The sequence below is a fragment of the Peromyscus californicus genome, unplaced genomic scaffold (genome assembly GCF_007827085.1).
Source record: "Peromyscus californicus insignis strain IS unplaced genomic scaffold, ASM782708v3 Scaffold_23__1_contigs__length_62951481, whole genome shotgun sequence".
NCBI lineage: Eukaryota > Metazoa > Chordata > Mammalia > Rodentia > Cricetidae > Peromyscus > Peromyscus californicus.
Genome location: NW_026294534.1, coordinates 36,887,532 through 36,913,463, shown reverse-complemented (window position 1 = coordinate 36,913,463; position 25,932 = coordinate 36,887,532). Strand labels below are relative to the sequence as shown.

Below are 25,932 nucleotides of genomic sequence, written 5' to 3'. Positions count from 1 at the left end.
GCAATATAAGTCTCTGTGTGTTTACTTGGTTGGGTCTGAGTGGCTGCGGGGAACTGGCAGGTGAGAGAGATTTGTCTTGGACTGAGGGCCAGGCAGGACCAGAAACACTCTAGCTACAAACAAGTTCAACAGAGTTAAAGTGGAGAAGAGGCAAACTAGGAACTAAGGGAACGTTTCCACCTGCAAGGAGATGCCCTCAGGAAACCACCACCCATGCCAAGGAAAAGCGAGAGCCTGTGTATGGTTTTTGTTGTTGTTGTTGCTCTGACCAAACACCTGGTGAGGAGCAACTTCAGGAAAGAAGGGTAATTTTGGCTCATGGTTCCTCCCTCGTGGCAGGGAAGGCATGGTGACAGGAACAGGAGGTAGCTGGCTGCTCACATCGCCTCACAGTCAGAAGCAGAGGGTAGGTAGGAAGTAGAACCAGGCTAGAAAACCCCAAATTCCTCCCACTTCCTCCAGTGAGGCTCCATCTCCTAAAGGTACCACAACTTTCCAAACAGTGCCACCAGCTGGGACCAAAAGTTCAAACATAGGGGTTTATGGGACCATTTCATACTCAAACCATAGCAGAGCTCCGGCTGGATCTCAGGAGGTGCTGGCTGCCAAGGTCCAAAACAGCTTAGGCTGAACATCATCTCTGTATTTGTTACGTTTCTCATTGCTGTGGCCAAATACCTGACCGAAAGAGAATGGTTTATTCTGGCTCACAGTCTGAGAAGGGTACAGCCCACTATGAGAGAACATCATGGTGGCAGGAGCTTGAGATGGCTGGTTACATTGCATCCCCAGTAGAATGCAGAGAGATGAATGCACTTGCTCAGAATGCACTTACTCAGTCAGAGTGCTCATTTTTATTTTTTATGTTTATTCATTTCTTGTGTGTGTGCACATGTGTGTGTGTGATCTGTGGGAGTCGGTTCTCTCCTTTCTCGTGTGGGTTCTGAGGATCAAACTCGGGTGGTCAGGCTTGGTGGCAAGCACACCTTACGTTGAGCCTCCCCACTGGCCCCACGTTTTGTTTCTTACGTGGTCTGAGAGCCTAGCGATTTAGTACCACCCCACATTTAGAGCATGTCTTCCCACCTCATCCTAACCTAGATGGTCCCTCACACATCCGCCAGAGGCTTTGCTCTTAGTAATTCTACATCCCCGATTAACTATCACATGACCATTTGCCTAACACTCTGAATCTGATTTAAAGACATTAGGAGTGGCTGCTCAGATGTTTGAGGAACATTCCTGCCTCTTACCTGCCTCTTAGGAATTTGCCATTAACCCTTCACCGACCAGTAGGACTCAGCCCTACAGTTCCTTCTCATTGTATAGGATTTCCTTGCACTCATTCTTGTGACACTGTATTTTCACAGAAATACAGTGGCTTTCACTTTTAATTCCAGTGTGTTTTACTCAGCGGTGTCTGTACTACTTCCTCAAATCAAAGGAAGCAGGCTTTAGTCACGCTTAAATGCTTTCTGGCCATTATCTCAGGGGTATGCCTTTTCTTTGAGTTTTTGCAGTGTTGTGCATTTGTTGGTGCAACCTTTTCTAGCAGACAACAGATTCTCACATCCAGAGTCTCCTTTGGTAAAAGCAGGGGAGGCAGCATCTGTGCATACTGGAAAGGTTTGAGCTGAGTTTTGGGATTTTTTTTTTTTTTTTTTTTGGTTTTGCGAGGACAGGGTTTCTCTGTGTACCTTTGCGCCTTTCCTGGAACTCGCTTTGGAGACCAGGCTGGCCTCGAACTCACAGAGATCTGCCCTGGCTCTGCCTCCCGAGTGCTGGGATTAAAGGTGTGCGCCACCACCGCCCGGCGAGCTTTGGGATTTTTGATAACGAATCTTGCCTGTCAATTGGGTGGGGCTAAGAAGTTCTGAGACAGGGAAGCAAGGTTTTAGGTATCATGTGAGGGGTTCCAAAGGAGATTAAGGGGGGTAGACCTGAGACCACCCAATAGCATCAGGGCCAGGATGGGACAAAAGGGGGGAGTTGTGGGAAGCCCACTGATGCAAGTATTCTCTCTCTCTCTCTCTCTCTCTCTCTCCTCTCTCTCTCTCTCTCTCTCTCTCTCTCTTCTCTCTCTCTGTCTCTCTCTTTCTCTCTCTCTTTCTCTCTCTGTCTCTCTCCTCTCTTTCTCTCTCTCTCTTTCTCCTCTCTCTCTCTCTTCTCTTCTCTCTCTCTCTCTCTCTCTCTCTCTCTCTCTCTCTCTCTCTCTCTCTCTCTCTCTCTCTCTCTCTCTCTCTCTCTCTCTCTCTCTCTCTCTCTCTCTCTCTCTGTTTCATGGCTGCAGTGAGGTGAGCAATAAGTCGCTGTCAGGTATTTATCATGGTGATGGAAAGTCAAACACAAGGTCCCAAAGTAGGAGCTTCCTCTACATTGTTCAGGAAGTGTAAGAGCTATCCAAGCCTACATATTTATTCCGCAGTGTCTTCTCTGAAAAAAAAAAAATCAGTGAAATGGTTATGAATCTAGATATAATGCTAGTGTTCAAAGGAAGAGGGTTGGGATATAGCTCAGTATTTGAGCATTTGCCTAGCTAGCGTAAGCAAGGCTGGGGTTTTGCCAGTACCAAAATAAATACAATTTTAAGATGGGATGGGGGAGGTTACCTTTTTCTAACTGTTTGGCTCCTTCATCGAATAATACAGTCCTAGATACTTTGTGCTTTCACGCTGGCTTTTGGGTTCCCGTTGTCTGCAGCAAACAGCCACAGTCTAAGAGAGAACACAAGGGGGGTCAGCCTTCGTCTCAGCTTTTCAGCAGCGCAGACCGCCCTACTTCCGGGGAACATTACCTCTCTGCCTTCATCGTCTGATCGCTTCACACCTTTTCCTTCAAAATAAGCTCTTCCAAGGTTGTAAGCAGCGGCGAATTTTAAGTGTATTGTTTGGGGGCATGTAGAATCAAGAATTTTCTTCATATATTTCACTCCTTTTTCCTTCCACAAAAGAAACACAAACAAACAAACAAACACAATACTAGTCTTTAGTTTAGCTCAAACTGAATGTCTTTCTTCCTATGGTGTACAGTGTTCAAGTCTACCACGTGTGTAAAAATCACAGATCTATGCTTAGGACGATGTTTGCTCTAGATTTTCAGGGATAAAGACAAGGAAGGAAAGGTTGTATAGAAGTATATGTTGATCAGACATTCCCGGGAGCTGCGAAATGAATGTCTTACATTACCTTCTCTCAAGCTCACGTTCACTGTGTGTGCTCATTAGTAACAAATGTCCAAGATGCCGATCTTTGTGTGGCATATGTACACACAGTTGGTATTCTAACAATGAGTGAAAAAACATCTCCCCTGGGAAAGGGGAGGTTTTGTGAATAAGCCTGATAACCCAAGCTTGATCCCTGGAACCCACATAGTGGAAAAAGAGTTCTCCTCTGACCCCTACATGTGTGATGCTGTGTGTGTGTGTGTGTGTGTGTGTGTGTGTGTGTGTGTGTGTGTGTGTGTGTTGCCCTTGCAGAGGACTCTAGTTTGATTCTCAGCACCCAAGTTGGTGGCTCACAATCACCTATAACTTAGGCTCCAGGATATCCATTGCTCCCTTCCGACCTCCATAGGCACCTGTACTTACATGTGCGTGCAAGTGAGTGTGCACACACATACACACTGCACAATTTAGAATCTTTTTTTAAATGTCAAAATAGAAAAGCATCACAAGGATATTCTCATAGAAAGCTACCCAAAGGTCACCCAAGGTGCCAGCTCCTCAGTCAATTTCATTTGGCTCAGAATCTGCCCCCTAAGCTTTTCCAGTCTAGAAACTGTGTCCATTCCATGACCTTACTAGTCTTCAGAAATGACTCCTGTTAGCTAAATCAAGTTAGCAGATTCCTGGCTATGGGTAGCTTCCTTTCTGATGTGTATACCACAGTGTCAAGGCATTTCTGGGTCTCCAAAGTAAAAACATTTATCTGCTTTTCTCTCTTTCATTTCTTTGTTGTTATTTAAGTCTCTGCTTGAACGTAACTCCTGAATGGCGTTCTATAATCCCAGCGTCAACCAATGCCTGCCATTTCAAACCCTCCCCATAGCCAAGTTTGTTCTCTGGGCTTGAGTGCTAATCCTGAGGGCAGGAGGACTTAGCAGGCAGTCTGAAGCTAAGGCCACTGATGGCCAGAGCTGAACTCAGCACCTGCCTGGATCCTTGAGTTTAGTCAGGCTGAACTCAGCATCAGAGGTCTGTCTGGACCCTTGAGTTTAGTCGGTAACATCTACTGTCACAGCTGGATCATTTTGGAGGCCACAGAAAACACGTCTCCAAGTTATCTGTTCTCCCACATATTCTTAATTCCACAATGGCCTTTGGGTCTCCTCCTCTGCTCCTGTTGCTCTCCCAACTAAAACTGTCTAGCTGGCAATAAAATCCCCACATTCTCCTTCCTCCACTTCTTTTACTTCCCTGCCTAAACTCCGTGGCCCCGTGAAGTCCTCTGTAGTGTAGGTAATACACTGACTCTCCCAATATACTGTAATATCGACTATATTGTAAGACTCGAAGACGGAGCTGGCTTTTCACTTTCTAACATTGTCTCATCTCCACCCTGTGTGTAAGAAGATAGAGGAACTACTTTATAGTTCACAGAAGAACCCACCACTTTTCTAGTCCTACCGTTTTCCTGGTCGCTGGTCAGCCCCAATACCTGCAGGAAGGCTTTGGCTCTAGGGTTAGGTTTCTTAGTGTCATTCCATCGTTTGATCTGACTTAGTGACCAAGGGAAAAGAGAACTAACTCTCTCTCTCTCTCTCTCTCTCTCTCTCTCTCTCTCTCTCTCTCTCTCTCTCTCTGTGTGTGTGTGTGTGTGTGTGTGTGTGTGTGTGTGTGTGTGTGTGTGTATGTGTGTGTGTGTGTGTGTGTGTGTGTGTGTGTGTGTGTGTGTGTGTGTGTGTGTGTATGTGTGAGTACGGGTGCCTGTGGAGGTGAGAAGAGCACATAGGATACCTGGGAGATGGAGTTACAGGTTGTCGTGAGCCACCAGCGTGGGTGCTGAGACTCAAACTCCAGGCTTCTGCAAGAGCGGAAGTGCCAGTTACTGCTGAGCCCTTCCTCCAGCTCCTGGTGGAGCTTTTGACATAAAACTCTTGGGAACTGTTTACAGGTGTACAGGACACAGCTGATTTGTATTTTAGAAAGATGACCTCGGTGGTTGTAAAAATGACGAAGAGGTTAGAGATGTGCTTTATATTATAATCCAGGTGAAGGTCAACTTGGGTCTGAAGAAACAGAATGGAGGGGATAAAGGCCTGGGGCAGATATGAAGGATATTTCAAAGACAGTATGAGCAGATGATTACAGAAAATAATTTGCTTCTGTTTGTAAAAAGATTTTGCTTTTATTATGCTTTTAACTCTAAAAGGCTATGTTTTAGGGAAAGAGTAAACACGATTTTTAAAAATGGGTTTACCATGAATAGATAAGGCATTTCATGGAATTTTTTAGCACACACTGAAACCATGATGGCTTCTTTCATTTAACCTATCAAAGTAGTATGTTGTATTTGCAGGTTCCCTTATGTTGAACTATTCAACTTCTGACTAAAACTCTAGGCTATGATATATATATATTATTCTCTTCCTGCATTACTGAGTCCATTTGTAAGAAGGGAAAACATTTTACCAGAGTAGCAGGTGGCATGGTAATTTTTCTCAAAAGATAGGCTCTATCTCTAGTAAAATTCCTTGAAAACTCACTGGAAGTAAGATCTTGGTAACAGTGTCAGCATGGGACCACAAGGTCAGCTACTCCCTGAGTCTACTAGAGATCTGATAGCTGGGCATATTGCAGTGACGGAAACAGACACACCTCCTGATTTGTAAAGCTTGCCTTCCAGTGAGGGATAAATAGGTTAAACAGAAAACAAATCATCAAGTAGCCACTATAACTATGAGGAAATAAAGGACGTGATTTCACAACCAGAGCCAACTTCGAAGAAGGAAACATCCAATCAACTACCAGGATTAACAGAAGGTAAATGCAAGGGTGACAATGGTACTCCACGGGAGAAAATGGGACCAACTTACTTGTCTTCCAGAGGAAGAGAAAACAAAAAGAGAACACAGGAAAGAGGCAAGAAGGGGCAGAAAGGAGTCGAGAAGGTCTTTCAGAATCATGAGAGCTCATTTAGGAAGCCATCCTTCATGGGTGACAACAGACACAAACGAGCAGCCGATTAAAGTTGGTAGTCAATTATTTCTTTAGTAACTTTCAATTGGTCTCTTTCTTTGATAAATTCTTTCTGGTTAGATGTGACTATTTCAAAGATTTTAGAAAGACCGGGCTGTGGCTATTAACCCACCATTGCGGTAATTTTCTTAGTACTTAGTTCTAAATCTCATATTAGATGATAATAACTCTTGTGACGGTTGAGTCTCGATGTGATTTAAATGTAAACAGGGGGGCACTGAGTTAGGAAGCACAGATAAAAATAAAACCAGCACTCGGAAAGGCTTTTCCTTTCAGAGAAAGACAGGGAAAGTCGCATGGTGTGGATGTATGATGAATACGTTATGGTATCAGCTTGCCTCATGGAGGGACGGCTACCTCCCCCATAATTCCTCTGTTAGGTCTTCTATTCTTCTCATTCTTAGTTAATTTTAGTAGCCAACTAACTGAGATCTTATTATCGCAATCCCAATAAATACCAAAGAAGCACAAGACGGCAATAGAGTGAACATCAGAACTGGTCTTGAGACTTTGAACCACCTTTTTGTATCTTATTTTATATTTATATTGTTATATTATATTTTGTATTATATTTTTAATCTTAGTGTGCATATGTATGTATAGCTGTGTGCACGTATGCATGTGGAGGGTGAGCACGTGTCGTGGTGTGTGTGTGTGGAAGTCAAAAGACAATATTTTGGGAGAATCAGTTCTCTCCTTCCACCACGTGGGTCCCAGGGAGTGAACTCTGACCCTGCAGTTTGGCGGCAAGCACCATTACCCCCTGAGCCATCTCACACGGATACACTCTGGTGCCCTGATAACATTCTCTAAAAGCACATTGGATTTTGAAATAATTCAATGTTGCTATAAAGATAATAATAATAAGGAAACCAGCTGCATAAGGTATAACGGATTCTTTCTTCCCTCTCTTGGACATGATGTCATTTAATAAACCCAACAAATCAAGGGAGAACAGAATCACTTGAGACGGCCTTGTTTTGCCAGATGTTAAAATGTCTGAATGAATTAGTCAGTTCCTAGGTGTAATAGTTTCACAGTTATCAACTCTTCATCTTCCTGGTGATTAATCTTGTTGAAAACGTTTCTTAGAGTGGGTTTTAATACCATTCCCTAAAAGCTGTTTTATTATTTGATGCTCACAAAAGATTGATGGAATGAGGATGTCTATTTACATTCCCGACCTTAATTGTTTCACTTCGTTCATTCTGCAGAGCTGGGAACAGGATGAACACATCACACAGGCCCACAGCTCCGCCCTGAGCTAAACTTCCAGCCCTTGACAGGTCACTGGTGTGACCTATACCATAGGCTTCCGTGGGCAGATGAAATGGACAGTGCCTCAGAGAGTAGTTAGGGTGATCCACGAAGACAGAGTCCAGCTTGAGCCCAGGCTCCTGTGTATGTATGGCGGGCTAGTAACCATATGATGGTTACCATATGAATAAGCGGCTTATTCATCTCCAACACTGTGATGGGCAACTGTTGGCTACCCACACTTTCTGCGATGATTTTAGTTCATAGGCTGACTTGAGTGGAGAAGCTGGATTTCAGCTGCCAAAGGATGCCATTGCTTTGTCTGTCTAAACGACGTTCATCCCCTCATGGCTTTTTTTTTTTTAATTGGAAAGGTTCAGTCTGTGTCGCCTGTTTGATGAAAACCTCCCTGACTGCTCCTTTGTGTCTGGCACAGGTGTGTATCTTAGTCCATAATGTTTAGCTTCACAAAGAGCCTTCCTCAGACAACCAGTCCCTTTCCTTCTCATCTTTGATTATCCAGTGCTTTGGACTGTTTTGACATCATCTGTAATGTTGAGGCATTGAAGACTGAGTAAATAATACATCAATGGAATCAGTCTGTACAGTTCACAAGTACTGAGTCCAGCACTCACAGGCTGTGTAGTAAGTGCTCCTGGCCCAGGGAGTGGGGATGGCTCTTTCAAACTTTGTTTATGTCATTCAAGGAAATTTTGTTTTGTTTTATTTTGTTTTAAGATATACATACTTACAAACAGACAGACAGACAGACAGACACAAGTGTTGTTCCTGAATGTATTTCTACGTATCATATGCATGCCTAGTGCACAGAGAGACAGACAGACAGACACAGAGAGAGACAGACAGATAGACACACACACACACACACACACACACACACACACACACACACACACACACACAGGTGTTGTTCCTGAATGTATTTCTACATACCATATGCATGCCTAGTGCCCTCAGAAGCAAGAAGAGGGCATCGGATCCCTTGAAACTACAGTCTCAGACAGTTGTCAGCTGCCATGGGAGGTGCTGGGAATTGAACCCATGGCCTCTGGAAGAGCAACCAGTGCTCTTAGCCGCTGAGTTATCTCTCCAGCCCCTGTTTGTCTTTTAAAAATTATTTTAAGTCATGTGTATATGTGGGGGTGGGGTGGGGCAGTGTGTGTATGGTCACATATGATGTGGTGCCCAAGGAGTTCAGAACAGAGCTGGAGGTACAGGTGGTTGTGAGATGCCCAACCTGGGTGATGCCCAGCCTGGGTGCTGGTAGCTGGACCTGGGTCCTCTGTCTAGATGCTCTTAATCACTTAGACATCACTCCAGTCCTCTTTCAAGGGCAATTTTAAGGATGATTATAACCTCTATGAAGGATACTAGTGCACAAAGAAACCCTACTGTTTCAGGTATTAGGACCTATTTGTATTCTAATTGCTATATTTGTAGATGTCTTAGATGTTGAATAAAGGGACAGAGACTTGCATGTTAAACATTTACAGGGTGCTGGGTGATTTGCTTTATGCACTTCAGAATGCGGTTTTGGTATGATAATCTTTTAAATGTACAGAAGATGTTAGCTACGGTGGGGCTGGATATACATACTTTGGGAGAGCAGACAGATTAAGGCTGAAGTCTTATGTTCTTCAACACTGAGAAAAGTAGCTTGAAGAGATGACTGAGCAAAGACAGATGAGAAGTACTTCATTATAAACATGTGGTGGTGACAGAAAGAGACGTGGACATCCACATTTCAGGTCTTAAGAGACCAGCGTTAAGAAGAGTGAGGTCAGTTGGGTTTGCTTTGGAGGAAGGGCATTGCAGTCATGGATCCCACTAAACTTTAAACAAGTAGTTAATGTAAAATATCCTGTATTTAATGCAAATAATCCTCTTATCTACCATCCATCCATTCATTTCATTATATGATAAAAAGAGTGAAAAATAAAAGAAAATTTAGGCATCAAAGTACAGGCTCCATTGATAGCTTTATACAAGATTGAAAGAGAAGAAAATGATGAATGGATGTTGGTATGCCCGATGTTTTTATATGTTATCCTTCAGTCTGTTAACAACTGTGTTAGTTAGGCTAATGACTTTTATTTCATAAATGTACATAACAATGAAATTTACATAAAATATTCAATTGGTAATGTCTTCTTAAAATTTTTTGTATTGACAAAGGATCCAATGCTAGGCCCAGATTTAGCTCAAATGTAGACTATGGTCAGTTATCAAGGTCAGCTGTGGCCAAGGGAGAGGGGAGATGGCAGATATCTCTCCAGGGTTATTTATTCTTATCTTAAAAGAGTTCAGAAAGATTAAGTAATATTCACAAGACCAGACTGCAAGTGGTTTAAGCCAAGGTTTGGGGAAGCCGATATTAAAAAAACCCATTTGTTGGGGTTGGGGATTTAGCTCAGTGGTAGAGCGCTTGCTTAGCAAGAGCAAGGTCCTGGGTTCGGTCCTCAGCTCTGGGAAAAAAAAAAATTGCATTTAGAATTTGGAATTTTAGACCCTTATGGATAGGACAGATTTGCTCGTGAACACAGAAAGCTTTATCTAAGTAACCTTGAAAATTAAAAACTTATTGTTATTTGGGTAGCATGTGAAATTTATTTATACAGTGAGAAAAAGCAATTGGAATGAGAAAGTCATATTATAATAATGCTCTCCAAAACTCAGTTTTTTTTTGTTTTTTTTTTTTGGTTTTTCGAGACAGGGTTTCTCTGTGTAGCTTTGCGCCTTTCCTGGGACTCACTTGGTAACCCAGGCTGGCCTCAAACTCACAGAGATCCGCCTGCCTCTGCCTCCCGAGTGCTGGGATTAAAGGCGTGCACCACCACCGCCCGGCAAAACTCAGTTTATTTACCCTTGGTCTTCAATAAGATAACATATATAAGGCCTAAAATTATTACTGATGAGTAATTGGTTATGGTGCAGGTATTAGAGTGATAATGTAGATTATGTTCATTAACAAGGAAGGACATTCAAAATTATTATGGTAAAAAAAAATATCACAGATTGGTATACATTGTATGGTCTTTTTTTCCCAAAGTGTTTATGTATATAAATAAATCTATGTGTGATTGTGTGTGTAGACACACATACTCATGCAATACAAATACACAGTTATTCTTTGACATCCTCAGTGACTGGTTTCAAGACCTCCATGCACACAAAAGTCATGGATGCTCAGGTTCCTTATACAAAGTGGCGTAGTGTTTGCATATAACCAAGATACATCCTGTCACATATTTTGTTATGGATAGATTGCTTATAAAAATACACACAGAAAATTTTAGTATAGGACTGTACTATCCATTCCATTTTAATGTTTTAATTTTTACTATTTTTTAAATTAAAAATTTAGTGAGTGTATACACATGCCATGGTGCACGTGTGGAGGCGAGAAGACAACTTTTGCAACTTAATTCTCTTCTTTTACCTTGAGGTCCAGGAATCGAACTTAGGTTGTCTGGCTTGCTCAGTGAGTACTTCTACCTACTTAACCATTTTGCTGACTCTATCATTTTTTAACCTAAGAATTTTGGGTGTCCTTTGTCAATAAACATAATCTATGTCATATTAATACCTGCATCATAATTGTGTACCAATAATAAGTATTCACATTTGATGGTAGAATTTGAAGTGATTCAAATTTTATTTTCTAAATCTTATCCATATTTGTATAGCTTTGCAATCATTTTTTTAAAAAATAAGGGAAAATATTTTCAACAGCATGTTGAGAGCTAATGATAGCAAGGAACATTTTTCTGTGTGTGGTGAATTATAGAAGCTTATAAATGACCCTTAAAGACTCACATTGTGCAACTGAGAAAATCTATAGCAAATTGACCATGTAATTTCTCAGACAAGGTTATCAAAATCTTTCCCCACAAGTGCCTATTTCTGACTTTGGCCCCTCAAAATTGAAAACTATAGACATCTGTACTATTTGTACAGTGTATAAGAATTCTTTTATGTAAATTTTATGTGAAATTTCTAAGGTGAGAGTTCATGGGATGTCTATAATCTTTTCAGGAAACATTTCAACATATAGAAGGGCACATTGTTAATCATGAGAACTATGTTCAGAAATTGAATCTGAGCTCTTGCCTGTCCCTAGACCACAACAAAGGAAATTCAGTTGTTGTAGAATATTATTTTAAGGTGTGTTACTTTTGTTTATGCTTTGGAACATTTGCTTTAACGATGCAAAGATGTGCTGCATTCTTTTTGGTTGCATTTGTTGAACTCTGTGAAGCTGTGTTACTGTGCCTGTCTAAAACACCTGATGGTCTAATAAAGAGCTGGACGGTCATTAGTGAGGCAGGAGAAAGGACAGGTGGGGCTGGCATGCAGAGAGAATAAAAGCAAGAGAAGGAAAAGCAAGAGAGATCAGAGTGAGAAAAGAAGGGGCCAGCCACCCATCCACACAGCCACCCAGACAGCCATGGAGTAAGAGTAAAAGTAAAATATACAGAAAAAAGGAAAAGACCCAGAGGCAAAAGGCAGATGGGATAATTGTTAAGAAAAGCTGGCAAGAAACAAGCCAAGCCAAGGCCGGGCATGTATAAGTAAGAATAAGCCTCTGTGTGTATTTATTTGAGAGCTGGGTGGTGGGGCCCTCAAAGGAGAAAAGAGCCGAAAGAATAAAAAACAGCCAACTACACGCAGTGGTAAACTATGTTTTCCAGGAGAGATGGAATGGTCCTAAGTGGCACCCAATGAATTAGAAGTGGCAGTGCATATTTATTTCACTAGACTTGCTCACCGTGGGAACAAAGATATAGTGGCACCTTCAACATGGAGGTCTTTCTTGAGAATAAGTCCTTGTGTTCATATGGAGGAGGAAATCACTAGAAATATCAAGCATTTCTGTAGTCGTCGGGGGATGGTCATTTAAGTTCAAGTACAAAGAAGCTCACTGTTTCTGACATTTGAATCTAATTATGACAAAAAGCTGTTAGCTTAGATTCGGAGCTGAAGGAGGATGGAGTGGAAAGGGACCCAAAGAATTTACCTTTGCCTTTTATATATGTCTACAGTGACATCATTGTTCATTAAAATACTAAAAATTAAATATTAAGGTGTAAAAATGGAGACACATTGTTAAAACACAAACATGGCATCAAATACTCCATTGCAGTGAACTCCTAAAGACTACGAACTAAACAATAACTTACGGCATTTGGGACGGTCCCCAACCCGTCATAATACATCACTCCTAGCTGATAAATTGCTTGATGATCATTCTCCTGGATTTCTTCAAACTGGGCCAAGGCTTCTTCATACCAGCCCTGAAAGCCCCAAAGAATATTTCATTTTATTATGTGTTTAAAGTAACTCTGACCTGAAGCATCGAATGGTCATTTGTGCCTAAGGATACACAGTTAGCAGGTGATGTGCCATATTGGAACCGCTCAAACCCAGAAGACATTGTCTTAAGACATCTGTGCCATCTCAGACAGGCTGAGGACACTGGCGCCTCGGAAGATATTTAGAGTAAATGAAGGTACCAGCATCAAAGGGTAAGAGAGATGGGAAGATGTGAACTAATGATTTCATAAGTACTCAAAGAATCATGAGGGACTGGGGACAGTTCCTTGGGGTCTGATGAAAAACCAAAGCTCTAGTACTGAAGCTGATAAGATAGCACACAGAATTTCTCTTAGGCCTACCTACCAAGCTATCCCACTATAACGTGACTCAGTAAGGAAATGGCCTCCTCATGATGCATAAAATACATGAAAAGCTACTTTTCATATCAAATAATCAGGGAATTCAATTACTATTAATATGCAAATAGCTTATGAATGATACATATTGTGAAAAAAACCATAAAACGTATGTTTTCAACTTACAGTGTGAAAATGGATCTTTCAAAATGATTCCTTTAGAATAACTTCAGATAGCCCCTTAATCTTACATCTGTGTGCCCCACATAAAGCCTCAAAACCATAGCCTATGTGATTTCACAGAATTTCTCAGGCATAACAGTCTAAGAAACTCACTTGAAAGTTTGCCGTGACCATCTGCTGCCTCTACCTTTTGTGTGACACTGGGGGTGGGACCCAAGGCCTTAACTACTCTATGTAATTACTCCACTAATACCAAGTAACCCCAACAATTAAGTCCTAACAATACAATTATACAAAATAAAAAAAAGACCAAAAATGGTACCTCTTCAAAATAGAGTTGACCTCTTAGAAAATACGCCATAGCATCCCCTCTTTTTATTCTTTCTTTTAGGAACTGCAATGCTGTATCCACCAAATTAGCATGGCGGTAATAATCTGATTCGGAAAGGTAAAAATTGCATTAACTGTATAATGTGAACATTCTCTCTTAAAGCCATATGTAACGGAGGATTCATTAGATGCTACTAATACAGTTTTCTTTCAACTTCTAGTTCCTAAAACTTAGCTCCAAGAAAGAATATGACCTAACTAAAGTCATGATCACAGCACCTAATATAACACCTTATATAATCAATAAATGCTTATTGAGTTTGGGACTACTGTTCATTGCTAGCTAGGCACTCGAATGCAGTCTCTGCATCCATTGGGCAAAGCTGGCTTGTGGGTGAGTTAAATGCTTAGCTTGAGCCATACTTAGAAGGTACTAATCAAATGAGCTGACCATCTCCACTTTAGTTGTTAAAGCCTATATAAAAATAGCTTTAAATATCTATTTGCAGTAAAGCACTATGTTGCATTCTCTGAGGGAAGCAACACCCAGCTTCTCTTTTTTAGAAGCTATCCTTAAGTCCTGAGGGTAAAATCATAATGAGGCTTGAATTGTGGGACACCTCCAGGGTCAGCTTGCTGTCTGAGTTAAGAAGGTCACCAACCTCCAGGAAAGCCAGAAAGTAATATAATAATAATATCTTGGAAACCAATGATAAGCCTTTCTTTTCTTGTTCATTCTAGCATACACGGAATTTCAGTAAAAATATTATTCAAGCAAAGATTTAACATTCATATTTTATACCAGGCTTTTCCTTCTTCCATTGGAAGAATTTCTGGTTTTTAGCAGCATATTGAGATAGAGAGAAAGGGTTTTTGGGCAACTTTTCACTGGTGAGTTTCATCCTGTCTCCACAGCGTGGATCCTGTAAACAAGGAGAACACACATGATGATTAAAACCCCTTCTTCCATAAAAGCACAAAGGGAGACTTCACTCTTGGTTGGAAGCCACTCTCAAGGCATCTGCCCCACATTGCCAGGCCGCAGGACCCTGAGTGAGCAGACATTCCTGTCTGAGGGTGAGTTCACAGGCATATCCGTGAGCCTTGTCATTCACAACTGCTGCCACCTAGTGGCAACAGGGGACACTGCTCACCGACATGGTTCCTGTCACTAGGGACTTCCTGTGGCTTTGTAACTGAAGCTTATGGGAGTAATCCATTTTGAATGGAAGCATTCGTCTGTTTTACCTGGGAATACACTGTATTTTAGCTGTGTTGCTCAGTTTTCTCTTCCGGTCTGTATTGGATTGCCATGTTACCAGATGGATCACCGCTGTATGGTGAATCAGAGCCTTCATATGAAAAGTAGGGGCCACCTCATTGGGGATGAACGAGTCCAGGTTGGCCTAGGCTGAGGGGAGTGGGGACAGCAAACTCTGTTGTTGCTATGCTTTTTATTCTTTCTTTCTTTTTTTTGCTCTTTGACATTCTACTGTTTCAACTTGCTTCCACCAATCAGGAGCCAGCTCCCAGGAGAGGTCTCTGATTGGTGGTCTACCGAAGATCTCAAGAGAAACTTGGTGTGATTGGAAACCTGTATTTATGTACTCACAGGATACCATGTTAGGCAACAAGCTGCTTGATTAGATGAGAGTGGGACTCAAAAGAAGGAGAAATGGTTTACTAAGTTAGCAACAACAACAACCTCACTGAAATGTCTGTACGTGGGAGCTAATTTCTTCATCTGTAGTTTGAAGTAAAGGATCTTAAAGTGTCCTTTCCTTGATATACAAGTTAATGGGCCTAATGTCTTCAATTCCAGCACTCAAGAGGCTGAGCCAGACAGATCTCTGTGAGTTCAAGGCCAGCCTAGTCTACATAATGAGACCCTGTCCCAAAACCAACCGACTAACCAACCACCAAACCAGCAAGCAAACAAACATAGTTATTGGTTACAGGACAGGAGAGACGGCTCAGCAATTAAGAACACCAGGGTTTAATTCCCAACCAACCACATGGCATCTCACAACTGTTTATAACCCTAGTTCCTTCCAGGGGATCAGATGCCTTCTTTTGGTTTATACAGGTACTGGGCACATGTGTAGTGCACATACATACATGCAGGCAAAACACTCATAACACATAAAATAAAAACTAATTAATTAAAAAAAACAAACAAACAAAGTACATCCAGGGGATCTGAGTGTGGTTCCCTGAGCCCACTTTGGGTGGGTCATTCCCACTTGTAGTTCCAGCTGCAGGGGAGGACCACCCTCTTCAGGCCTCTGCTGTCATCTGCTCACGAGTGACAGATACACAGAAAAATAAAGATAAATCTTAAAAAAAATAAAGTAATTAGATTATGTGTATTTCAAAATCTAAGTTCCCACTAAAGATTGTGAAATTCCCAAATGAGCAACACAACATGTGTAAGGTATTTAGAAGAAAATGATCCCAAGAGAAGGACATCAACCTGTCAACCACCCCGCAGAAAACTGGATGACAGGTTTTTATTTCACCGAAGACATTAACACCATATGCTATTATTTCCAAAAACGGTTTAGAGCAGCAGCTCTCAACCTCCCTAATGCTGGGACCCTTTAACACAGTTCCTCGTGCTGTGGTGACCTCCAACCATAAAATTATTTTCATTGCTACTTCCTAACTGTAATTTTGCTACGGTTACGAATCATAATGTAAATCTCTGAGATGCAGGATATCCGATATTTAACTCCCAAAGGGGTCGCGACCCAGAGATTGACATCGACTGGTTTAGAGAACCCTTGGCAAGTCCAAGAAAGGCACTAGAAATAAAAGAAAGCACAAACAATACCGTACCTCATTTAAATTCACATTGTTGTCCTCGACAATAGGGCTGCACATGGTTTCTGTTGTTTTAGTGGCTTAAGAATTATTTCAGAGGACCTGAAAAACATCTGAGAAAAGGATTCATTCTGCTCCTACTAAATGTGAGGGTTTTTTGTTGTTGTTTGGTTTTTGTTTTTTAAAGTTCTGACTCCTATAAAACTTGAGGAAATGGGGATCATTTTGAGCTCTGTTGAAAGGAGGGAGGTGATTCACCTAATATCAAAGTTGTTGGTTGGCAAGGGCACCCTACCCACCCACATATTATTTTGCTTAACTCTCTCTCTCTTTCTCCTCAAAAAAAAAAAAAAAAAAAAGCGAATGTAATGTTTACGTGTGTTAGAAATGTGGGCCCACCACTTTAAGAAGCTGATAGTTTGAGAAACTGGCCCTGCAGTCTGTAGAAATCAGTGCTCCTGTTAATCCCACCCATCAAGAATAAGACCACCACCACAGTTTAAAGCCAAGGATGAAGCAAGCTTTAATTAAACACTGCCCAGGTGGATGGGCCCTGGCCAGGTCCATACCCAGGTTCCCAGGAAACGGCCCAGAATCAAATATGGCAAGGACTTAAGAAGGAAAACCCATAATTCACTGCGTTTCCCATCAGGTCCGATCAGGAACAAGCATGTATCCTGACATATTTCCTGCCTAGGTAACTCCCACCCACATGTGATCAAGCACATCTGGTGCAGATGGGTCAAACAAACTTGTTTAGAGGAGTGAAAACATGTGACTTGTTATCTCCCATAAACAATAGCCTCCAGCATTTTAGGAACTATCTGTCCTCGGGCAAGGGGTTTGCAGATCAGAGGCATTTTTGTTTTATAGATCTCTAAGGCACAGTAATTAAAACTTAAAATGTAACTTTGGCTCGCACAGCTACATCCTCTCAAGTTTGTACCCTGGACACGGAGAACTGACGACCCATGCTGCGAACACATATATCTTGGAGGAGAAAAGCAAGCCTTGCTCTGTGTTCCCTAATTTTGACTTTAATCTAACTTTCCTAATGTTCACATAATACCTATAATTGCTCTCCCACCCCTAGACCTGATCATGGATGGTCCCCGAAGTCATGAGGCTGTCTCTAACAAAAGCCAATTTCTGAGTGGTAATTTCCACTCTGATTTTTAACAGGCAGGACTGCTAGAGGAGGTAATTCAAATTTAGTGCTTTCAAGATGAGAGGCGAGAGCTAAGAAAAGATTTTAAATTTGAGAGTCTGTATTCATTCTGCCAAATTTTGACATTCAGCATAAAATCATCTGAAGCTGAACAGCTGTGTGCATACTATGTCGTGAACTTAGACCATCCTGGGATAGAAACTGTGAGCATTCATTGATAACATATAATCAGAAAAGAACCTGTGCCTGGGATAGAAACTGTGAGCATTCATTGATAACATATAATCAGAAAAAAACATGTGCTTTTGAATTTTTTATTATGTGTGTTTATGTGTGTGTGTGTGTGTGTGTGTGTGTGTGTGTGTGTGTGTGTGTGTGCGCATGAGCTCATAAGTCAGAGATCAGGCTGCAGGACTCAGTTATCCCCTTTCTTCCATGTGGCTCCTGGGATTAAACTCAGGTGCTAAAGGCTTGGCACTCTGAGCGATTTTACTCACTGAGTATCCCTGTAACCAGAACCTGTGACTTGGTGAGGAAGCGTGGGTGAAGCAGACGACATTCCCTCCTCAGGTGAGGATCTGAGTGTCCCTATGCCTTCGAAATCAGCTGCCCCGAAAGCTGACAACAGCTCACATCACCCCTTTCTAAACATTTGTCCCTAGCCAGTCATGAATCCAGCAGACAATCCACTAGACCATTGTCCTATTAAAAGAGGCAATCCAGCTAGGCTGTGGTAGTACACATCTTTAACCCCAGCACTCAGGAGGCAGAGGCAGGCGAATCTCTGAGTTTGAGGCCAGCCTGGTCTACAGAGTGAGATCCAGGACAGCCAGTGCTACAGAGAACTGAATGGGGGCAGGGAGAGGCAATCCATGGAGGGTGCCCCTGCACATTCTTGCTGAATGTATGAAGAACTCGAGATGCTATGTGCTCTTCCTTGAGCCTTTCTCTGGGGCCTGTTTTCAGTTAGTAACCTCCAAGGATAAGGTAATGTGTTGTTGGGAGTTTCTACTCTTTTGGGGGGCTGCCACCCAGCTCCCAAATAAATCACACATGGAGGCTTATTCTTAATTATGAATGCCCGGCCTTAGCTTGGCTTGTTTCTAGTCAGCTTTCTTTAACTTAAAATTATCCCCTCTACCTTTTGCCTTTGGACTTTTCCTTTTCTATTCCTGTATACCTTTCTTTGTTTCTTACTCTGTGGCTTGCTGTGTAGCTGGGTGGCTGGCCCCTAGAGTCCTCTCCTTCTCTGGCTCCTCTCCTTCTTTCTCCCAGATTTTTCCTTCTATATATTCTCTCTGCCTGCCAGTCCCACCTATCCTTTCTGCTGTCTCACTATTGGCCATTCAGCTTTTTATTAGGCCATCAGGTGTTTTAGACAGGCACAGTAACACAGCTTCAGAGTTACACAAATGCAACATAAACAGAAGTAACACACCTTAAAATAATATTCTACAACAGTAATGCGTCCCCACAGACAAAGGGAGGGCTTGCTTTCCTCACAGGTATTGAATTGCTCAAGGTTAGTATGCCTTTTTCATAATGAGTCTTCTGTGTATACCAAGCATCCCAGCTGGTTGTGCCTTTTGAGACACCTCTGTGAGAACTGGGGGATGGGGTGGGCTGTAGAACTGGTCCAGATATCATGCCATCAACACTAGCTGCTGTGTTTTCAATGAGCAGTAGGGTCATCTATCTCTGACCCAGGAGTCTTGTCTTCTGCCAGTATCCATGAGACAAGCTAGTAACAGTCATATATCAACCGAAAGCATAATCTATCCGTATGTGAGAGAAAGAGAAAACCATTGTCATTGATTTGTGCCAAGATGTTCGTTATTGCCAAGACAAGATTGAAGCAGGCAGTGATTCTCCTTTTCTTTCCTTCCCAGGAAGGCCCATTTGTTTACTTAAAATGAAAGCACTTGCTCCCATGTCCTTCATTTTGGGTGTGGCAAGTTTACATCATTCTCTGAATGAGAAGGAAAAGGTAGAAGTAAAGGTAATATGCCTATTACAACCTGCTAGGTTATGGTAAGTATTCACTGAGAACCAAGTAGCGTTTCCTTTATTTTTCTCCAATTTACCTTGTATTCTGTGAGCATTGAAACCAATGAAGAAAGATGACATATTCAAAACCTTAACACCAACTGCAAAAATAGGATTTGCATGCTTCATCCATCCTGTCTTTCATCCAGCCATTTCCTGTTGGGAAACCTTTGTTGGCCAGAGATGGCTGCCAAGTCCTTTTGTGTGTGTTCAGTATTGGGTGTGTCCAAAGTGTGAGTCTAAAAGACCCAGACAAAAGTGATGGAAAAGTTTTAACTGTAGACGGAAAGACTGTGGGTCAGTTCTCAGAAAGAGACTTGTGTCCCTCAAAGAGAGTCCTTTTTATGAAGAAGTTTCCTGGCCTTGCCTCCAGGGCCATTTGAGTTGGGTCATATTTGAATAGAGTTCAAGGGCCTCACTATTCAGAGGTAGTAGGTTTTATAACACTACTTTCCATCCCGAAACTGGCCATGGAGATGAGGCACCAGTGGCTATTTCCAGTTGGACTCTAGTTGCATAAGGCAGCACAAACCACGGAGTCAGGCTTCAAGCACTTTGAGTCTGTCTGCCCCACAGGGGAATTTTGCTTTCTATTTTTAGCCCCCTTATTTTTGCCTTTTTAATATCAGGGATTAAACCTAGGGCCTCACAAATTAGGAAAGTACTCTACCAATGAACTATTATCAGCTCCTTTCTTGAGTGAATTTCATTCAACACCCAGTGGTAAATGATAATAGATATGCTTATAATTAATATATATATATATATGCATATATATATGTTTGTACAGAAAAGCTCATGCCATTGTAGTTATGAGTACATGGTGGAGAGAGACAATTTACTACTTTTGGAGATCATGTAGTAAAGTACAGGAATAAAACTTTTATATGGAAAATTGTTCCTCACCCTCCCCGTGTGGCAACAGTTCAGAACAGAGACAATCATACAAAAGTGACAAGAATCTGAAGGAGAAAAAATTAAATTGATCTGCTATCTTCGTGACTATGAGAAACATCTCAAGCAGAGACACTCAACCATCTAGAAAACAATCACTAGAGACCCACAAGGCTGCCTGTCCCTGCCCCAAGTCCTTAGCTGGCTCTGGAGTAACAGGTAAGTCCAGTTGTCTCTCGTCTTCTGGAAAACGGTGTGTCTTTCTCAGAGGAAGTCAGAGACTTCAATTTTAGAGCAAGACAGAGAGGAGCTGTCTTCTGAGAGGAGAAGGCGGTCTTTTATTTGAAATCAGGAGGGAAGGGATCCTATTCTCACTGTCCTACTTTCTGTCTGAAATGTCCTTCCCTGATTCATGCTTGTCAGTCAGCTGGTGGAACCATTTGAGAGGCTTGAGAAAGTTCCAAAGGAGGAATCAATAGGTCACTTGGGATCTTATCTTAGGTGTATTTTATTGACAGCTATTCTCTCTCCCCTCCCTTCCCGTCTCCTCCTCTGTATGTACCTAGCCTACCTTCCTATCTTGGATTTTAGTAGACATGGTTCAGTTAGTATGGACCTTGAGTGTGTAAAATTCTTGTCTATCTCTCGTCACCTAGGTACTACAACCTGAATGAATAACAAATAGCATGCAGAAACTCTAAAGGAGTCTAGAAAATTCTTTCCAACATGTCTTTGTCTTACTGTGATATTATTTTTCCACATCAAAAATGAAATGAGGATTCTTCTTTCTACTTTTTCTGTAAAAATCTGAATTTTATTACCCCCAAGAAAAATGAGGGAAATGCACAACATAAAACTGACCAAAAACTATAGGAACAAATACAAGACAGAAAAGCCCACAAATATTTTTAAAAATGCACCTCATTAAAAAAACAATTCAGCCGGGCGGTGGTGGTGCATGCCTTTAATCCCAGCACTTGGGAGGCAGAGCCAGGCGGATCTCTGTGAGTTTGAGGCCAGCATGGTCTACAGATCGAGATCCAGGAAAGGTGCAAAGCTACACAGAGAAACCTTGTCTTGAAAACAACACAAAACAACAACAACAAACCAAACACAATTCTTTGTCTCCTGCCTTCTGTTAGGATTTGAAGCCTGTTCCTTAGAAAAGGCTTCTATAATCCTGGATGAGGAAGTCATAGGCTCTAAGGTAGAACTTGCCACTGTTATTTTTCTATAGGCTAGGTTCTTAGATAACCACATATACATATTTTTTGAGACAGGGTCTGCAAGTCTCAGGGATTCACCCCTATGGCTCTGGAATTATGGGTACAGGTAGCTGTATTTGTTTGTTTTGTTTTTAATGTGGGAGCTGGAGATTGAATTCAGCAAGTACTTTACCAATTCAGATATTCTCCCCAGGTCCTTTCCATCTTTTACAGTTGATTTATTTTCACCTATTCTGAAAAAAGGCTGAAGTTGCTCTATGTTCTTTAATATCAAATACTAGCCTATTTCTTTTATGTAAAAATAAGGAAGCATATTCATCTTGTTAGTATGCAAATTGCATTACAACCTTATAAATTGTAAAATTATACACATATGAAAGAATTGTGTTAAAATAAATTTAAAATTTATTATCAGAAAAAAAGTTTGATTTGTACCTGTTTCATACACTTATGCAATTGGAATCAAAACATAATTTTCTCAGGCCCTTGCCTCTTTAGGGGTCACGAGTGGAAAAAGGATTAAGAAGCCCTGTTCTAGGCAACAGTCTAAGCCCGTCAAATGATCACCACAATGGGCAGTGTGTCTTATCGAAGAAATATATTGGTTAGTGAAACTAAATGGTTGAAAACTTTGTAGCTAGTTGGGAGATCTGTGATTGTGATAAACATGTTCTTTAAAACTAGCTTCATACTGGTTCAGATATCTTCTGTAACAACTATTGAGACAGAATACTATTAAACAGCAAACTAAATATTTAATAAACCTCCCTTAAAAGCTAGGGCTTATAGAAAGAAACATAAAGTGTTTTAAATTATACATTTTATTTGAGGCTTACCAGACCATAAGTCTCTTATCTGTATTGCGCCCCCCTCATTGTTAACATTACTTTTTACCACAATCAGAAAGTCAACATTGGTACATCACCAGGATTTCAAACATTAGAGTTATTAGATTGTCATGAATTCTACCAGTGATGCCATTTCTGTTTTAGAATCTCATTCTAAGTTATTACTACGTTTCCTCCGGTCTGTTTCTCAGCCCTTCCTGATTTATCATGATCCTGACTGCTTTGAGTAGTACTGGCCAAGTATCCTGCCAAGTGTCCTTTTGATTTCGGCTTATCTGATGTTTCCGTCTGAGTTCTGGGTTTTGGTGGAGGGAGACCTTCTCATGTCACAGCGCAGGGCTTCATGCTGTCAACAGACCACGGATGTCAACAATGACCTGGCCTAAAAAGTATTTGGCTGCCTTCTTCACTATAACCTGTTTCCCTTCCCATATTCCAAATAACCACAGCGAGGGCCATATCATGACCCCCTCCTTCGTCTTGGCAAACCACCTTGTATTTCCTAGCTCTTTCCAGGACCAGGCCAGCGTGTCCGGCCCTCTATGAGGGGACGCGTGACAATGGGTGGCGTATTTCACAGGACCTGCCACCCTGGTCTCACTGAGAATTCACTCAGTTTGGGAGACCGTCAGGGTCACGTCGGCGCCTTCCCCCCCCCACCCCCACCCCCCCAACGCCGCTGCTGTCCCAGTCAGTCCCCTGCCTCAGCTTCCTGAGGTGCAGGACGTGAGGCAGAAGGAAGCCTCCTTCCGGCCCGGGCCCCGGGATGGGATGAGGGGTGGTGGGGTGGGGTGGGATGCGGGGAGAGCCGCTCGGCTCGCCTTCCCTCCTTTCCGGCCTACGTGCTCGCTCGCAGACACGAAACCCTGCCCCAGCGACTTCCGCTCCTCCAGAGGGCGGACCGGCCTCGACTCCACCCGGTGCTACGTGCCCAGCTCAGCACGCAGCATGGCCGCCGCCCCAGGGCAGCAGCGAAGCCTTCCGCCCTCCCCGCGCATCGCCTTCACTGCGCACGCGAGCCAGGGCCGCGGGGGGCTTCTCCCTGAAGGGGGCGGAGCCAGGGGGGGCCCTCGAACTGGCCAATCAGATGGCGGGGCCGCGCAGAAGGCTCCTCCCCTCCCTCCCCCGGGTCCCCCGCCCACTGCTCCGGGGCTCCTGGCTGCACGTGTCTGTGTTTGGGTACGTGAGGCCGCCGCCGGGCTGGGAAAACGGCGCCGTGGAGAAATAGACCGTGGGGCGCTCCCGGGCTAGGGAGCGGCGGGGAGGAGCCACCCTGCTAGTCCCGGAGAGCTTTAAATTCCCCCACGTTGGGGCCGTCCGGTGCACTCTTACCTGCCAGTGTGCAGCCCGTGTAGCTTCTCTGCACTCCCGGGGACTCCTGTCATCTGCTTTAGGTGGGCGATGCTGTTGCTTAATTGCAACCTGGAGGTGAGACTCCCGCCCCTTTTAAGTCCTGCAGGCTGTCTTGCAAGAGGTCCGTTTTAGGAGCTCTCGAAAGGGTGACAGTGACTGACCGCTGGGTTACCAAATCAAATTTTTGTTTTCTTTTTTTTTTTTCGTGGCGGTGGGTGGATTTTCAGCTCAGCGAGGACTCAGGCAGGACAGTGACAGTCTGTTCTCTTCCTGCAGGATGATGGCCTCAAGAATTTGCTGGAGACAGGAGCATCGGTCAACGCACCCCCAGATCCCCAGGAGCAGTCGCCTGTTCACCTAGCTGCAGGTGGCGGCCTTGCTTGTTTTCTTCTCTGGCAGCTGCAAACAGGCGCTGACCTCAACCAACAGGTAACTAGGTAACCTATTGTTGCTATGTACAAGCCTCCCCTCAACCCAGAGTCTGCACTTAGCTGCCAGTTTCAGTTGGTATAAACAAGCATATAAGAATTTCCAGTGTGTATGTGTGTGTGTATAAAATCAAGATGGTAACTTGAAACTTTATTATCCACATTAATAAAGCAAAAACAAGCCATGAGGTTAATTTTAATAATTTAATCATATGCTGTTTCAGTATGCAATTATATCAGTAATGATTGATGTGCTAGTTTATTTTTGCTTTCATACCGTATTTTACAATCCAGTGTGTATTTTACTCTTACGGCATAGCTCGATTCAGTTTAGCCACATTTCAAATGCTCTTTAGCAATAGGTGGCCACTGGCTATCACGCTATGTAGTATACATCTACAGTAGCTTTAAAAATACTTGCTATTTGTCCAAGCTCAGTTGACCAGGAAGTAATACGTGGGAGCCATGCCCAGCATCACTTCTTCCAGTAGTTTTCATTAGAGTGTGATGAAGTTTTTAATTGTCAACCTTTGGCTTCTGTAGAACTCTCGTTTGCTGGCATTCCCTTCAATTTTAATGTATCTGAAAGTGACTGCTGTGTGTATTAATGGAAACTCTGTATTAACACAGTGAGAGTATTTTAATCAACTAGCTAATATTTGATTGCCCACTGGCTTTCATGGAGTGTTGGGGAGACACTAATGTGCTGTCTTGTCCTAAAGGATGTTTTGGGAGAAACTCCACTCCATAAGGCAGCCAAAGTTGGAAGCCTGGAGTGCCTTAGCCTCCTCGTGGCCAGTGATGCCCAGATTGGGTGAGTATAAAATCAGTGGCTGCGGGCTTTGTTTTCTTGGATTAAACTAATCATACTCCTGAAGCCTAATTATACATGATCTCAAAAATAATGCTTGCCCAACTGGTTGATGTTTTCCTTTCAGTGGTGTTATCTAGTATTATCAAATCGAGTAAGTGGAAATAGATCCTGAACACTCAGAGGTACCAGTCTTCCTCGTGGCAGATTCCACGGCAGTTCTCAGCTTAGGCAGACTCTTCCTCTAGAAGTTCTCATTGACTATATTTAGGTACTCACTATAGAGAATATTGAACACCAGTGCTCTTGTAGCCGTTCAAATTCCTTCAAGAGTGAAATACGATAATGGAATAAAAATACATAATGGAATGCCCATGGTGTGTGGAATGTGCTGGCCACCGAGTATACAACGGTGAACAAAACTTAATTGCCTTAAGCTTTTCTTTAACCCCCATTCCCGTGTGCATGCACATGCTGTGCGTGCATGCATGTGTGTGTGTGTGTGTGTGTGTGTGTGTGTGTGCGCGTGTGTGCGCACCCGTGTGCACGCGCGCTCATCCTGTGGACTACTTGTAGCTCCTCTATTCGTGCCTTTTATTTATTCTGTACCCAGTGTTGGTATGTGCTACAATTTCCAGTGTTAGAAAAATAATAATTTTCACTTAATTCACCTTTC

General features: G+C 42.6%; 2 protein-coding genes across 5 annotated transcripts in view; one reads left to right on the top strand and one right to left on the bottom strand.

Moving 5' to 3' along the window:
• The window catches only part of Lrp2bp (LRP2 binding protein), a 32,798-nt gene extending 8,694 nt beyond the window's left edge, over nucleotides 1-24,104 (bottom strand). Inside the window, 7 exon segments of the mRNA XM_052752217.1 lie at nucleotides 2,610-2,656; nucleotides 2,659-2,938; nucleotides 12,655-12,768; nucleotides 13,652-13,764; nucleotides 14,462-14,582; nucleotides 16,498-16,584; nucleotides 23,997-24,104. Coding sequence (XP_052608177.1) covers nucleotides 2,610-2,656; nucleotides 2,659-2,938; nucleotides 12,655-12,768; nucleotides 13,652-13,764; nucleotides 14,462-14,582; nucleotides 16,498-16,542 — 720 coding nt within the window. The 5' untranslated portion in view covers nucleotides 16,543-16,584; nucleotides 23,997-24,104.
• Ankrd37 (ankyrin repeat domain 37) overlaps nucleotides 23,328-25,932 on the top strand; it is a 12,137-nt gene continuing 9,532 nt past the window's right edge. The window contains exons 1-3 of one of the 4 annotated variants that reach the window (XM_052752213.1): nucleotides 23,328-23,843; nucleotides 24,294-24,446; nucleotides 25,168-25,259. In XM_052752213.1, coding sequence (XP_052608173.1) covers nucleotides 23,436-23,843; nucleotides 24,294-24,446; nucleotides 25,168-25,259 — 653 coding nt within the window. In that variant the 5' untranslated portion in view covers nucleotides 23,328-23,435. The other 3 variants (XM_052752215.1, XM_052752214.1, XM_052752216.1) reach the window with 3 other exon arrangements.